General features: G+C 39.1%; 1 protein-coding gene across 1 annotated transcript; it reads left to right on the top strand.

Moving 5' to 3' along the window:
- Positions 1–16,556: 16,556 nt before the first annotated feature.
- Positions 16,557–17,135, top strand: ARL14 (ADP-ribosylation factor-like 14). Its single transcript, XM_008569424.1, has one exon. The coding sequence runs from the start codon at positions 16,557–16,559 to the stop codon at positions 17,133–17,135; it is 579 nt and encodes a 192-aa protein (XP_008567646.1).
- Positions 17,136–17,511: the final 376 nt, after the last annotated feature.

Here is a 17,511-nt window from a genome sequence, read left to right as displayed (position 1 = left end):
TGATCTTGAACTTCTAGTCTCCAGAACCAGGAGAAATAAATTTCTGTTTACATCCTACATACAACAGCCTAAATAGTAAAAAAAAAAAAAAAAAAAATTAAGAAAAAATATGACGTTGTATTTGTTTTCTATTGCCTCAAAACAGATTACCCTAAAAGTTAGTATATAAAGCAATGATAACAATTTATTATCTCATTCAGGGTCAGGAATTCAGAATGACTCAGCTGGATCATTCTGACTCAGAGTCTTTCATAAGGTTGCATTAAGGTGTCAGCTGAGGCTGCAGTCATCTGAAGGTTTGCCTGAGACTGGAGGATCAGCTTCCAAGATGGATCATTTACTTGGCTGGCAAATTTCATGGGAGGCCTCAGTTCTTACCCACATGGACAACACTGTAGGGCTGCCCAAGTTTCCTCATGATGTGGCAGCTGGCTTCTCTCAGAGCAAGAGACCCAATAGAAAACAAAGTAGAAGCCACAATTTCTTTTATGGACTTGGTTCAGCAGTCATGCTCTGCCATTTCCATGATGTCCTTTCAGTTACACAGGTCAGCACTATTCAGGGTGAGAGGGATCTTTCAGGGGTATGACTACCAGGAGGAAAGGATCATTGGGAGCTATTTTGGAGGCTGGCTGCTATAAATATACGATAGCAATAAAAATGTAAATACATTTAGAAACCTAACAAAAGGTTTGTATGACATTAACAGAAAATTTTAAAAATTTTTATTGAGAGCTTCTGGTAAAGATGGCGGAATAGACAGTCCCCAGTGTCACTGTCTCCCACAAATCAACGAATTTACAACTATTAAAAAGCAACGACAGACAGGCTGGGGAAACTAGACCTCAGGGAAAGAGGAGGAGAGACCTATGGAGTTCATGAAGGTGGGAGAAGCCACGATGAGATAAAGAAAAGATCACTCCCACCGTTTCGAGCCCCAGCTGCTTCCAAGCTGGGGCTGCTGAGCACATGGAGCAGGAGCCGGCAAAAACTGCAGCTGTGCCCTTCAGATGGAGTTGCTTGGAGGCTGCAGGGGAGAAGAGGGCCTTGGTGGCCCCCAGGACAAGACCACTAATAGGGTTCCTGTGGACCCACATAGGAGTAAGGAGCCAGAACCGAAAAAAAGGAGCCACTCAGAGGCTGGTGAGTCACCACAAGGGACCAGTGCATGGCCCGTCCCATGGGAAGTGTTTGGAGTGCAGGGGGTGGGGGAGACAGGCCCACCAGGGGAACATTGGAGAACAGCAAGGACAGCTGATCTGCCCTCCAGTCAGCACAGGACCACTCAGAGGAGACTGGTCAGGAATATAGGATTGCATGGGGTGCAGTTTGCTGAAAAGACTCAGGCCCAGAACAGAGTTTCCACGCAACCCAGGTGTACCAGACGTCACATGTCCTGGAAGCACCTATAAAGTCAACCATTAAAACCTGAGCTGCACAAAAAGCCTTCCACAGGGAATCAGCAGCAAAGCAGCAATTTAGCTCAACTACAGGGCTCAAGTGCTGGTACCCATAGAAAGTTCCTCCATTTTAGAAGTAAGCAAAGGACAACAAATTAGTTCCAGTGCAGAGTTTAAGTGGTGGGAACAGCACATAATCCAACACATAAATGAAAGAAAAAAACAAAATACCCACAGATTAGAGACAAAGTTTGACATTAACCAGTAAAGGTCTAATACCATCAAAGAACACATATGTATAAAACCTAGAAGGACCTACTAAGCCAGGGAGTGGGCAGGGCTGGGGACCTCAGCCATGCCCCCTGATACCTGCAACCAGTCCCAAGGGTCGGGGGCCTTGGGACTCAACCATGCCCCACCAACACCCACAACCAGCCCAGCAATGACCACTGAGCCACTGCAGGAAGGACCCCAGGCTCCCGAGCTGGGGCAGTGGGGGGTGAGGGCTTCAGCTACACCCCTCCGACATCTGCACCCATCCCCCTTGTCTCCTAAGCAGGAATGAGGGCGGTGACACAGGCCTCGACCCCACCTGTCCTGCCTCCTTCTCCCACTCTCCCCCGCTCCACCCAGCTGCTCTGAAACAACATTATAGAATGTAAAAAAAAATAGTAATATTAATAAACTTAATTAAAAAAATAAAAAAATAAAAATTTTATTGAAATATGCTAAATAAGTATATTTATAAAATATAAGAAGAATATAATAAAGTAAATGGAGAAACATATCATGTATAGGGGTTCTCAATATTAAAAGGTATCACTTCTCCCCAGTTAATCTATGGATTCAATGGATTTTCAATCTAAAGCCAAAGAGTTTTTGTTTTAGTGGAACTTGACTAGTTTATTTTAAAATTTTCATGGATGAGCAGAAGGCTGAGAAGAAGATCCTACTAAAGAAGAACAGGTTAGTGGGTTTTATACTGCAGATATCAAGAATTAAATAAAGTTAAGCCAAATATTACAGTATGGTAATGGTGCAGGGAGATAGATTTACAGAATGCGTAACACAGACACAGATCCATGCATACAAGGAAATTTGATATAAAACAGAGGCGGCATTGAAGATGAGTGGAGAAAGATGCTAAGAAAATTGGCTTTCCATAGAAAAAGTCATTATCAACTCCAACTTCACACACACCACAAAATTCAATACTAAACTTACCATCAGTTTAAATGTGAAAGGCAAGTTCCTAAAACCTTTAGAAGGAAAATCAGGAAAACTATCTTTAAGACCTCGTGGTAGGAAAGAATTTCCATAAAGAAAACAATAAAGGAAAGTTGGATAAAATTGAATTCATCAAAATTAATAATTTCATATTAAAAAGACTCCATAAAGGCTGTGAAATGACAAATCACAAATTGAAAGGAGATATTCAAAAAATTACAACGAACAAAGGATTACTATACAACACACAAACACACACGTTAACAACTCTTATGCATCAGTAATAAAACAACAAAGAACCTAATAGAAAAATGGGTTAAGCACATGAATAGGCATTTCACAGAAGGGGACATATGAGTGGCCAATAAGAATTGAAAAAAATTATCAGCCTAAATCAGTAACATGAAAATGTAAATTAAAACCAAAACATTTCACACAATTTCACACCCACTGGTATGGCAACAATTTAAAACTTTGACAATGCCATGTGTTGATGAAGATAGGAAGCAAGGGAACTCTTATACATAGCTCTGGAATATTAATTGGCATGACCTCTTTGGAAGACAGTTGGGATTGCTTAGAAAAATCGAGTAAGTATATACCTTCTACTCCTGGGTGTGTATATACAATATAGAAACTTGAAAATGTGTACTAGGGTATATGTACAAGAATATTCATAACAGCATTGTATCATTCAAAATTGGGAAATGTCCTAAATATTAATTAAGAGTAGGATGAATAAATATTAAAATAATATTCTAAAGTGAAAATGAATAAACTAAATCTATATGCAATATTAGGGGTTACTATTAGAAATGCAATTTTGAATCATAATGAATTTACACAAATTTTAAAAAAAAGAAGTAAATGTGTTGTTTAGGGTTCACATATAAAAAAAATTTTTTTCTATAGAAAAAACTAAAACCAAAAATCAAGGAACGAGTAACACTAGCTTCAGGTTAGTGGTTATCTCTTTGGGAGCGGGAAGGGATGCAATTGCTCGGGCCATGCTGAGGTCTTCAGTGGTATTGGTGATGTGCCATTTCTTCAGCTGGGTGGTAAATACACTTGTGATCATTTAAAGTTTTATCTCTCTTCTTTAAAATGTACATATACAGTATATAATTTATTTCATATATGTAATGTTTCACATTTTTTTAAGTTGAAAAATTCAAAAAATACAGATAAAGCAAGATAAAAAATACAGATAAGCTTTTAACCAAGCCTCCCTCAGTGGTAACCACTCTTATCAGTTTTATGTGTATCTTTGTAGATTTTTTCCTATTCATTAATATACAAATATCTGTAGAAATGTATAGTTTGTTTTTTTGTGGGGTGGTGGTTAGCATAAGGGGTATTATACCAACTGTACTATTTTAGAATTTGCTTTTTTCCCTTAATAATACCTCTTAGCAAGCTTTCTGCATAAGTACATTGGACGCCTATCTCATTATTTTTATCTGCTGCACAATATTACATGATTTGGGGACATTATTTTACCCGACTCCTTGCATCAGCCAGAATGAGCGAGGCTGTGCAGTAGGAACAAACTTAGAATCCTGGTAGCTTTTAACAAGAGCTGTTTATTTTCATGCTCATGCTACCTGTCCATTGTGAGTTGACTGAAAGCTCTGTATCGTGTTTCTTCACTATGGGATCTAGGCTGATGGAGCAGCCACTACAATAAACATTGCTGGTCACTGGTGTAGGGGAAAGAGAAATCTCGAGGGGCTTACCCAGGCCCTTAAAGGCACTGGGCCAGAGGTGCACCTACCACTTCCACTCACGACTCATTGGCCAGAACCAGTTGCATGGCCCCATCTAACCACATGGTGGTGGCAAGTAAAGTCCCACTGTGTGCTCAGAAAAGGAGCAAACCAGATCTGTCTGGCAAACAGTACTAATGACTGTCTCACCTTATTGATGGTCTGATATTTTCATCATTCTATTTTCTTAGGTTTAGATCTTTAATCTCTCTGGATTTCTTTTTCACAAACACTATGTTTGGTTTCCAAATGCACATAAATTTTTCCAACACTGCTGACTTAGAAGTCCTGTATTTGTTAAAAATTGTGTTTGGTTTCAAGCAATAGAGACAAAAAAAAAAACAACCCATTAGGTTCAACAAATTAGAGGTTTTATTTGCTTTCACATGAAAAGTCTAAAGGAAGGCCATCCATGGATGGTACGTGCAGTGTCATTAAACACCCAGTCCTCTCTCGCCTGGTTGCTCAGACTTCTTTATTACACGTCCACCTCCACCTACAAAGGAGAGTTGGACATATAGAGGTTTTTTTAAAAACGGGACACATTTCCATCACCAGCAAACATATTTGTCTCTGTGTTTGTGTGTGTACTTGTTTCTACACTTCCTACTCTGCTCAATTTTTTTTTGTTGTTTATTTTTTATGGTTGTCTTTGGCTCTTTGTGTCAATTTTGTCTTCCATGTTAAATTTCAGCTTGTGAAGTTTTATTAAGGAACTGACATCTCAACTATGATTTTTCTCCTTAAAGCCCTCTTCTCCCTCTTCCCAGTAAATGGCTCCACCATCCTCCCAGTTCTTTAGTCAAAAAACCCTAGGAGATATTTTGAGCTCTCTACCTCTCACTCACATCTAATCCATTAGTAAGTCCTGTGGCTGCTGCCTACAGATTGTATCTTGAATCTGATTGTTTCTCACTTCCTCCTCCTCTAAGACCCTAAGCCTAGCTGCCATAATCTCCTTTTAGGACTACCAAGAGAGCTTTCTAACTAGTCTCCTTGCCTCCACACTTGCTACTCTCCCTCCCCATCAGTCCATTTGCCATACAGCAGCCAAAATGGTCCTCAGATAATGTCACTTTCCTGCTTACAACTGCCCAGTGGCTTTCCAGTTGAATCTAGAATAAAACTCAAGCTCTTCGCCATGGCCTAGAATCCCCACGTGATTGACTCTGCTAAGAATCTTCTACCTTATTTTCCCCAATTCTCTCCCTTTCGGCTAGATTCCAGCCACAGTTCCTTCATTCTGTCCCTTTGCCCTTGCTGCACCTGTTGCCTGGAATGCTGGGGCTCCCCAGGTGTTTGCATGGCTGACTGTTCTTATAAATCAAGTTTCACTTACATGTCATCTCTTCTGGGAGGCTTTCTCTGATCCACTCTAGTTAAAATAGAGTCCTTTCCCCTGCTCTGCTCTTGTCAGAATCCATCGATACTCTCTGCTCCATAGCACTTACGATTATCTGAAATTATCTTGTTTATTTGTTTGTCCATTTCTCTCCCTCCCCTCCTGCTCTGCATCAGAAAGTTAACTTGAGAGCAGGGATTCTGCCTGTGGCGTTTACCACCATGTTGCCAATGCTCTGTGACTGACTCATAATTAAATGCTCTATAAATATTTGTTACAGACTGCTTTCGATTGGGACTGAATTTAACTTATAGATTAAATTAGGAGTGGACTGGCATTTTTACAATGCTTTATCTCTTCCTTTATTCAGTTATTTTTTAAAGCCAGTAGTAAAGATTTATTATTTTCTTCATACAGGCCTGTGCATATATCATCAAAGTTATCCTAGTATTTTACAGTTTTTATCACTATTGAGGATGAGATCTTTCTTAGTCATTGTTGGCTAAGGGGAATGCTACTTGTCTTTGTATGTTGATCTTGTGACTGGCCACAGTGTAAGTTCTAAGTTTGTCATCCTATTCTTTGGGTTTGTTAGATAGACAGTTGTGTCATCTGCAAATTTTCTTGCCTTTCCCTCTGACCTGGAACTCTTGGATGACTATCTTATATTTTCAGGCATTTTATACTATAATTTTGCTTCTTTGGTGTTCTGGATTATAGCTGAGAGTATGAGTCCTTCTTTCCTTAGTGAAAATTACCTGTTATTTTAGTAGGCTATGTCAGATATCGGGTTATTATGAACCAATAATGACAAGATTCTGGAGATCTCTTGCGTGTGGGAGAGAAAATCATTAATAAACATGTGGGGAAATGCAAGGAGCTCATAATGTAAGCTAGGGAGAAGCTTGGTTGGATCATCAAACTGGCTGATGTTGGCCAGCTAGCTCCTGCACACAACCCAGGTAATGGAGGAGCTCCTCCTACCAGAGATGGGTACTCTGTAACCGAAATAGAGCAAGTATCAAAAGTCTCTTCAGGGTCCTTTCTGCTCTAACTCCTAGGGAAGCAGCACTTCACAGAGGAATATTCTGATGGAAAAGGAAGCTGCAGCCTCCAGGTAAAGACCCCACAATCTGGACTCTCCAACAAAAGTCCAAATCTTCCTGGAGGATAATGATTTACCTTTTGCCCCTAATCAGCACGACTCACTGGGCCTCAGACTCGACAGTACAGCCTCCCTGGCAAGGCTTCCTTGACCTGAGACTGAGTCACAGATTTTTCCCCTGGGCTTTCTTAGTAACCTATGTGCCCACTACCCTCCCAGTACCTGGCACAGTGCTTGGCAAATGGCAAATTAATGCACTTCTGTCTAATGATTTCTGGCATAAATATACTATTTTTCTTTTTTCTTTTTTGGGCAGCTAGCTAGTATGGGGATCTGAAGATATTTTCTGAATCAATAAATTTGACTTCGGTCAATCCATGGAATTAAAAAGATAAAAATTTTCAGTACTGAATTTGAGAGAAGGTCAAATGACAATGTTTCTGTGAACTTTAGATCTTTCTTATATCTAAGTATTTATACTTTACACTGAGATTTCTGTAAATATTTTCATGCAAGTTTATGTGTATATTTTTGACTTGGCAAGTATTTAATAAAGGGTTGGTGTACAGAAAATTGATGGAGAACCTAGAGTGGGCAAAAACCCATACTCAATCACCAAGAGATTTTCAATGGTTAACAGATTTATTCTGAAGGTTAGATTTTCAGGGTTAGGGAATGCTAGTTTGAGAAAGGGTATGGCCAGTGTAAGTCACGGTACCTGTTTTAGAAAGGGACTGGAGTGCAAGAAGCCTAGTTACCAGACCTGGATTTAACATTAGGGACTGAGACTGAGTAAAAATGGTAAATTGTCTAGCTGTTAAAATTAGGATACCACATTATGATTGGATTCATGGTAAGAATGACTCTGCTGGGTCTTAGAAGGGAGGATGGAGCTGCTTACGTACTTATCTCAGATCAAGACTGAGACAATGTTTAGTTTCTAAAAGAGGAGAAACTATGGGCCTCATGAGAATATGAGCCTCATAAAAGAGGCCTCAACTATGGGGAGGAGCGATTACAGGCTTGGGAACCATGCCGTGGCTGATATCAGCAACTGAGAATGGCAAATACAGTAGCATGTTCCTCCTACATTCATAGCAGACATTGCTAATTGAGCAAAGTACTCTTTCCTGCGGAGCCAAGAAGCAACCTTAGGCTCCCTCCCAAAACAGTTGCTAACAATAAATCTGATTTGGCCAGCAAATAAACCTCTCTCCTATCCCTCTAACCAATAATAAAATAATAATAGCTACTATTTCCTGAGTACCTAACATGTGTCATGTACTTGGCTGTGTTATATTTCATTTATTCCTTATAATTACCTTGAGAGGTAGATAACATTATTTCCCAATTTGCAGATGAAGAAATTAAAGTGAGAAGTTAAGTAACTTGCCCACGTTCATGCAGAAAGAAAATAAGGGCTGTCTGGATAGCTCAAATGGTTAGAGTGTGGTGTTGATAACACCAAGGTCCTGGGTTTGTTCAATTCCTGTTATCAGCCAGAAAAAGAAAAAAAATACAGAAAGAAAATGATACATTTGTGATTGGAAGTTAGGACTGCCTGATTCCAGAGTCTGTACTTGACTAATAAACCTGGAAAGTTTAATGCTTCAAGTCTGTACCAAGCTAAATTTCAGATTCTGATTTACTTCTAGAGTATTTAATCTATACTCTGAAATTTCTCATGTAGGAGTTAATTATAGCTATGCACTTGAACTAATCGTGTGTCTCAGGTTGCGCTATTTGAGGTAAGAGGGCTACCAATGGAGAATAAAAGTGCAAGAGCAGAAGCTTTGATGAAAATAATTTTGTCTCACCTAACCCTGGTAACCCTGAGATCTTGCGGCGATGGAACGGGGCCTGGGGAGCCTTGAACGGCTGTCCTATCTCCTGGGTAGCCTGAATTACTGTGTCACTGCCACTTTAAGTGTAATAACATATCCTTTTCTCTCTTACTCAGCCATTCCTTTTATCTTTGCTTATTCAAGATTTTCCTTTGAAATTTCTTATCAAAAACTGTCATCTGGGTATATTAGTACCTGGATAATTATTTACACAGGTATTTGATTTGGTCACATACTTTGTCATATCCTTTATGGAAGTGACAACTGAATCATATTAACCATATTAATCTCTTTTTATGGTCGTTATTTTTCCTTTCATGCTTATAATAGGAAGGAATTTTTTTAAAAGAAGGTAAGAAAGAAAAGAGTAAGAGAATAATTTTGTTTATGTGAGTTCTAGCTTTCACTCCGATATAATTACTTTTACTTACATAGTTCTAATAAATTTAATTGGGATACATTAAAAATGGCAGAAGATTAACTTTCCTACTATAACCATATTACCACCCATTATATTTCAAGATGAAACTTTTAAATTCAGATGGATCTCAATTTATATCTTGATGCTCTTTAGCCATGTTGTAATTTTGGGAAGAATGGTTTTGCTTTTACAGCCCATCAGTGCAAACAGCCAGGCGAATGCTGACACTATTTCCTTTCTCAACCTCGTGGATTGGAGCTGGGGAGAGACTAGTGGAAAGGAACTTGATTGCCCTCTAGAAAGGATTTTCTGCTGGCACAGATTATAGGAAATCATAATGTAAAATAAAAACAAAACCCAATTTGTGAAGTGAGAAACATATTTGTCTAGGTTGTAATTTATAATAGTTCAATACTTCTAAACATAATAGTAATTGTTCCTGGCCACTACTCTGGCATTTTATTGACCTAACATAACCAGATAGAAAAAAAGAAAGTGGAAAGAAATTAATTGAAAGGAGTTACGGAAAAGCAGAAAAGCACAGAGATAGAAGGAGGGTAGGAGGGTGAAAAAAGAGAAATGAAATGACCTTAACCCTAACCCTCCCCCTCCCACCCCACTGCTGCCCTTTCTCCTTGGAGGCAGAGTGAAGTCATGACAACTGTACCGAGTACATGTTATCTCATGGTGTCCTCTCACCACTTCGATTTCTTAGTTTATCCTCTAGGAAGACTAGAAGGAGACTGTCAGCAAGTGCCAGCAGACCCTTTGAGAAGCAGTTCTGCAGACCCCGCACTCTGACTTTCATCCTGGCACTGGCAGAGCTGCCTGTCCTGAAGCAGGGAAGCCTCATGTGGCCAGACAGCCTAGTTGTCCCAGGCAGTCCTGTTTATACCGTTTCCCGGCAAACTCACTATTAGCACCACTTCCACTTTCAAAAATGTCCGGGTTTGGACGGAGAAGTGGTGTGAGCACCTGCTGATGAGCCACGTTTGCTTGACAGGGACTGCGGCCTCCTCTGCCCTCAGCTTCTCCACCCCAGAGCTACGGAGCTGCTTCTGGTCCTGACACTCTTGCTACCTCACCCTGCTTTTTGATGACTCTGCTTCCTCAAAGTCCTAATACCTTGTTCATAGAATATTCATGCCAAGTTGGTCTGTCTCCTTCCTTAGACTATTAGTTCTTTGAAAATGGAGACTGTTCTGATTGTGTCCATGTGGGCAGAGTCTTGCATTATATACTCAGTACAAGTGTGATGAATACATGAATGAATGAAGCATGTAAAAATTATGTAGGTACACATGTTCTCACTTATTGGTGGGAGCTAAAAAAAATAAACAAATTAATTTACCCACAAACACACACACACACAAAAAAAAAACAAAAACGCGGGGGGTGGGGAAGAAGATATAACTACTATACTTTTTTTTGAAGTTGTTACAACAAGCAAACGGAAAGGACATTCTTGGGGGGGAGGGGAGAGAGGGAGGAGGGCGGGAGGTGTCGGTGAAGGGCCATAATAATCATATACAGTGTATATTGACAAAATAAAAAAAAAAAATTATGTAGGTACATGAGCAGAGACAGGAAGAAAAAAACAAAAATGAAATTCATAATCACATTAGGTTTTACATTTTTTAGTTAATTTAAATTTTTACAAATGTTTTTATAATAAAATATTTCTTCCTAAAATAGAAAGACTGTGTATAGAGGTTTTTTTTTTAATTAAAAAAAAAAAAAAGATTCAACCCTCAGTTATCCTGAAAACAGCGGATAGACAGTGCTTGCCATTTAGTGTAGACGCAGTAAACACTGAATGAATAACCACAGATTTATCATGAATTAGAAGAGAGATGAGTTGCTGTAAAGAATAGAGACCTGTGTGAAACATTCGGATCATTATTTCACTGAAGTGAGAAGGGACCCAATTAGGTTAATGGTGGTCAGGTCGCACAGTCCTATTCTTCTGGGCCTCCTTGCTGCTGGCTAAGCGGGCACTCATATGATACTGAGAGCTTCACATGTAGTTGGGGCCAGAGATATTTGTCATCTGTCCTTAAATAAATCCCCCATCTTCACCAAGGCAAAGGAGTACAACTTCCCCTCCCAAGTTCCAGACATGGCCTTCAGACTGCACTGCTGGTCAATACAGTCTCTCTGTTTGTTTTACTCTTATGGGGGGAGATGGATAAAAAATGCTGGAGTATTGGGGAAGGTGTGCAGCATACACAGTGATATGGGAGAATATTCTTATCAAATTGTTCCTCAGCTGGAAAAGGGTAAGAATTGCAGGTATTTTCAAATATATTTTTAATATACAAAAATTGTGAGAGGAGAGAAAACTCACATCAACCATGTGCCAGCTTCTGAGATATGCTCTCACTTTTATTTTATGTAATGTAATTATCAGAACATCCCTGTTTTTAATCACTATTTGACATTTAGTGAGTCCCGGAGGCTACATTTGAACTCAGATCCAATGGTCTACCCATGTGAAAGAAAGAAATCCCCAGGTGATGAGGGTGAAGTGTCGGTTCTTTCTAGAGAAAATGGCACTTGGAAAAGCTTTGTAGATTGGAATATATCATTCTTCACAGCATCAAAGACTCTTAACTAGAACAAAGGGTGACGGGAACAGAATATATTTCTGACAACTGGGTGTAGAAACACTTGAGGTCTGAGATTTTTACTTGCAACAAAAATAGAAAATTAGAAATTAAGCCCAGCCTCAGTAGTGGTTACAGGGGTGTCTTCAGTTTGTGATAACTCATTGAACTATACATTTATGATTTTTGCATTTTTCTATATGAATATTATACTCCGAGTTTCCAAAAGTTTATTTTAAAATAGACCCTCCCCCCAAAGTTATTATAGGTAAAGCAGAGGATGTTCCAAGTCTGCATAAGCTAAACAATTTGCACAACCATATCCTGATTGTTTCTTTTTTATCTGTGAAAAATAAAGATAATGGAATAAGTTGTCACTTTCTGATAAGAGGCAAGTTTCTGTATTTTCACTTGGTCAGTTCATGATTGAGCTTCTAATTTAGAACTTTTTCTCTCCCTCCTCCATAGTAAGAAATTAAGGAAAACATTTATTTCTTTCACTCTTGTATTTGAAGACAAATTTCCTGTACCACCACAAAGCCTGCCAGTAACTCTCTCACAATCCTGCTTTTATTTACATAATCTTAGAATGATTTACAGAAAACAAATACCTTGCTTTCCCTCAAGTTTGGCTGGGACAAGTGAATCCATCAGTGTTTTGGGACAGTAGAAAAAGATGTTGAAACATTTGTAGACTCTTCCATGAAAATTAACATTAAGAAAGAAATTATTTTACTCCCTTTCATAGAAGAGAGAGTCATATTTTCATTTGGAAATAATATTCATCCAGAATTTAGCCCCTCATTTGTTCGGCAATCCTGACAAAAGGTACAAGCGGTCAGATGGGAAACAGAGTCAAGGTATATATGAGGGTACTTCAAAAAGTTCACGGGAAAATAGGATTAAAAGATATTACAAATCTTTCCATGAACTTTTTGAAGTACTCTGCTATGGACGATCATCCCCATTATAGCCAGAATAAATTAAAGGATGCCCCAAGGACCAACAATAGACTTTGTAAAGAATGTATCATTGAATTTAATATGAAATAAGTGTTAAACTTTTTTTAAATTTTAATTTTTTGAAAATATGGGGGTGGGGAAGAGCTCAAGTGGTAATGCAGAGTCCCTAAATTTACCTTTGGAAGTACAGGCTTACCACATAAGTAAGCTGAATCATTTCTCTGTGTTACTATGGACAACAGCCTAATTTGATTAGCTTATTTTAATTATATTCTTTTTTTTTTCAACATGCTAGTCTGAAAAATTTCAAACCTAAAGGAAAGTTAAAAATAGTACAATGATTATTCAATACCCCTCACCTAGATCCATCAATTGTTATCTATTGCCATATTTACACACACTCCCTCCCCCTCCACATGTAGATATAGGAGTATATCTGTGTGCATGTGCTGGTTAAACCAGTTGAAATTAACTTGCTGATATCACCCCTAAGTACTTTAGCATGTATCACTTTAGAACAAGGACATCTTTCCACACAGCCACTATACCGTCATTGCCCTCAAGAAATTTATCATTGATAATACCATCAATATAGAGTTCATGGGCCGGCCCGTGGCTCACTCGGGAGAGTGCGGTGCTGATAACACCAAGGCCCCGGGTTCGGATCCCACATAGGGATGGCCGGTTCGCTCACTGGCTGAGCGTGGTGCTGATGACACCAAGTCAAGGGTTAAGATCCCCTTACCGGTCATCTTTTTTAAAAAAAAAAATATATATATATATAGAGAGAGAGAGAGAGAGAGTTTATAATCAAATTCCCCCAGTTGTCATAATAATTTCTTTAATCAATATTTTTGACACAGAATCCAACCAAAGATCACACAACGCATTTAGGAGTCATGTATCTTTTAATTTAAAACATTCTTCTCCTTGCCCCTTATTTTTCCAACGGACCAGCTGAGCTAACTGGCCAGCATCATGCTCTTTTTTTTCTTTTGTCTTTCATGACATGGACATATTTTGAAGAGTCCAGGTCTGTTGTCTTGTGGCATGTCCTACAATCTAGATTTCTGATGGTTTTCTCATGATAGTTAAATATGTTTACAGAAAAAAAAAAAACTACATGTGCATATACTGTTGGTTTTCCATATATATCCCAAGTTTTCCAGTTTCTGAGACTTTGCTTATACAGATTCCTTAATGAATGCCCTTCTCCCACTGCATTTCTACAAGGCCTAGTTCAATATTTAAGCTTCTCCAGGAAGATTTCCCTGATGCTTTCCATCTGAAATAATCTATGAGTATCTGGGATACTTTAGCTTTTCTTTTCTTATATCATTTGTAATTTTTTTGACTTTGTATTATTATTTTTATCTTTTACCTTCTCCCCAGTGAAAGCCTCCTAAAAGTGGGTCCAATTTATCTTTGTAAATGTCCAAGTATCTAGCACATGTTGGTTCACAGAGTAGGCAATCAATATATACATTTGCTAAATGGATGGATGAATGAAAGAAAATGGTCACTCTGGCTTCTGAGATAGTGAGTTGGTTAAGAACTTAATATTTTTGGGCTGGCCTGGTGGCGCACTGCTACAGTGCGCCGCTTGGGAGCACGGCAGCGCTCCTGCCGAGGGTTCGGATCCTACATACAGACTGGTTCCCGCTCACTGGCTGAGTGAGGGACGGGCGCAGCGCCGAGGGTTGCGATCCCTTTGCCGGTCCCGGTCTGGTACGGGCGCGACAGTGAGGGTTGCGGTCTGTTGCCGGACATGAAAAAAGACAAAAAGGAAAAAAAAAAAAGAACTTAATATTTTTGGGCTGGCCTGGTGGCGCACTGCTACAGTGCGCCGCTTGGGAGCACGGCAGCGCTCCTGCCGAGGGTTCGGATCCTACATACAGACTGGTTCCCGCTCACTGGCTGAGTGAGGGACGGGCGCAGCGCCGAGGGTTGCGATCCCTTTGCCGGTCCCGGTCTGGTACGGGCGCGACAGTGAGGGTTGCGGTCTGTTGCCGGACATGAAAAAAGACAAAAAGGAAAAAAAAAAAAGAACTTAATATTTTTAAAAGGTTTGCATAATTTCATTATATGTATACTTTCTGCACCCAAAATAATCCACCTAATTTAAAAAGTAAATTTTAGTTTTAGTACAAATAAAACATGGATATCATATGCCTTGATATAGCTCTCTTAAAAATCATACTGTTAAGGATTGAGGGAAGCCTTTCAATCCAGACAGTTGATTCTTTAGCTTTGGAAAATAGCCCTAATATTGTTTCCTTGATAATTCCCTCTCCCACATATTTTCTGTTTTCTCAGGAATAGGTCCTATAAGTCAGACATTGAGACTTTTGAGTCGATCCTCTACCTCTCTTATCTTTTATTTTATAATTTCTATCTTCTGTGCTCTGAAAGATTCCTTTAACATTGTCTTCCAACCTATTATTGATCTTTTAAAATTTTTGAAATTTATGTTTTTAATTTTCAGGAATTCTGCTTTTGTTTTTGAAGCTGTTTTTTTAATATTGTTCGTTTCTTGTTTTATGCATATGCTATCTTCTCAAATCTCTACAAAAATATTAATTAGAACTTAATAAAAATTTTCTTCTTTTTCCTGCATTACCTCTGTTTAAGCTTTCTTAAAGCGTTCTTGTTTTTTATCTTCATCTGATTCATAATGAAGGCATGCCAAGTATTAGGTATAGAAACTTCTATGCACTGAAAAGCTGACTGGGAACTCTGTACGTGAGCAAGGTTTGCTAACTGCTAGGTTGGCTACAGGCTAATTAAATCTTGAGTTAGACATTATGCTTGGAAACTCCCAACTGTCAAAATATGGAGGTCTTTTTTTCTGAGATCATTCAATTTCTTTAGGAAAGAATCTTTTGGTTTTTCACCTGGGAACTAACCACCTTGTTGCTGAGTGGTCACCTAGCAGAGGTGTGTGTGTGTGTGTGTGTGTGTGTATTCTGTTTCTTAGTTAGACTATTAGTTACCCCCCTCCGTTTTCAGTCCCTTATTTCACCCCTTCTCTCTGTGCCTCTTGTCTATCTCCTGTGCATCAGCGCTCCGAGCCTCAGCTTTATCCTACTCTATCAGTTACCACTCATCTTCCCTCTATTTTCCATCTTCTAGAATTTTGTTGAAATCTCTCTCCCTCTTGCCCTTCTTATTGTGGGTTTATCATCATTTTGGTGGAGTGTTGAGAAGGAGTTAAAAACATGTATTCATTTGCCCTGGAAGATTAAAGACATGATTATGAGAAGAAGGTTCAGATAACATTGGGCGGTTTAAAGTATCCCTGAGTAATCTGGACAAGGGGAAAGGATTTAAGATACTGCAGAGAGAGTGTGAGATAAACTCTGATCATGGCTTACGAAGCCTGGTTACTTATTTACAACTGAGAGAAGATAAGTAGTGAAATAACTATAGAAGTTCTACAAAAAGTTATCAGAAAGCTTAAAGTTAAGTTAAAACAAAAAGTTTTCATTTGGCTGTGAAATCGTGCTCCTGCGCACACCTGAAGCTTTGATTTCCTCCAGATTCCTAGCACTTGACACAGAATAAAGCTGCAGCATCACCCTGGCAGGCCTCTCCCAATCCTACTCATTTACAAAGAATTTCCCCTTTGAGCCACCACGAACAACATTGGCTAGTTACTCACACCACAGATTCCTCAGGATTGGCTGGGACTGCACATAAAATACTGTTTGCCCATAATCACGTTGATAAGCTACAACATAAATGTACGCAGGTTCCTTTTCTTAGAATGTAACGTGAAGCATTTGCTCTCTTCTTTCCTTCTCACATTTTCATGCAGGACACAGAACAGACACATTGTCTCTGGTCAAAAGAAAAGGTCTTTAAAGGGGGGGTAAAGCCTGAAATGGGTCTGCAGAGTTCCAAAAACCCCCAAACGAAGCAAGCCCGAATTCTTCTTCTGGGACTTGATTCAGCTGGGAAGTCTACTCTCCTTTATAAATTAAAGCTTGGTAAGGATATTACAACCATCCCAACAATAGGTTTCAATGTGGAGATGATCAAGATGGAAAAGAGTCTTTCGCTCACAGTCTGGGATGTTGGAGGACAGGAAAAAATGAGAACTTTTTGGGGTTGTTACTATGAGAACACTGATGGGCTGATGTATGTTGTGGACAGTACGGACAAACAGCGACTGGAAGACTCACGGAGAGAGTTTGAGCACATTTTGAAGAATGAACACATTAAAAATGTGCCTGTCGTCCTATTAGCCAACAAACAAGATGTGCCTGGAGCACTGACCGCCGAGGACATTACCAGAATGTTCAAAGTGAAGAAGCTCTGCAGTGACCGGAACTGGTATGTGCAACCCTGCTGTGCCATCACAGGGGACGGGCTGATCGAGGGATTCAGGAAATTAACTGGATTTGTGAAAAGCCACCTGAAATCGAGAGGAGACGCTTTAGCATTCTTCAAGCAGAACTGAGGCTGTGAAAAGGGCAAAGCCTCAAAAGAGATACTGATGAAGTTGAAAGGGTAATTTTTTTCCATATCAAGTGGGGAAAAGCAAGTTATTGACTTGATAAACTTTTCCTGAGATGTTATTTCACATATGTTCATTGAAACAACTCAAAATAATATCCAGAAAATGTTTTTCTTTAGCGAGGAACTTTAGCAAACTATGTGGTTATGATTACTGAGAATGAAAAAGTTGTAATGTTCTGCAAAATTTTAACATGTTGGATGATTCGGAATAGTCATAAGTAGGATCAAATAAATTATCAATTTTATGTGACTACTAGAACAAAGTTTAAGTTGTCTGCTAATAGAGTCAGAATTCTTTTAGATTGTTTCCAGCTGTT

This window comes from Galeopterus variegatus, unplaced genomic scaffold, assembly GCF_000696425.1.
Source record: "Galeopterus variegatus unplaced genomic scaffold, G_variegatus-3.0.2 Scaffold494, whole genome shotgun sequence".
NCBI lineage: Eukaryota > Metazoa > Chordata > Mammalia > Dermoptera > Cynocephalidae > Galeopterus > Galeopterus variegatus.
This window is presented reverse-complemented; position numbering and strand designations above follow the sequence as displayed.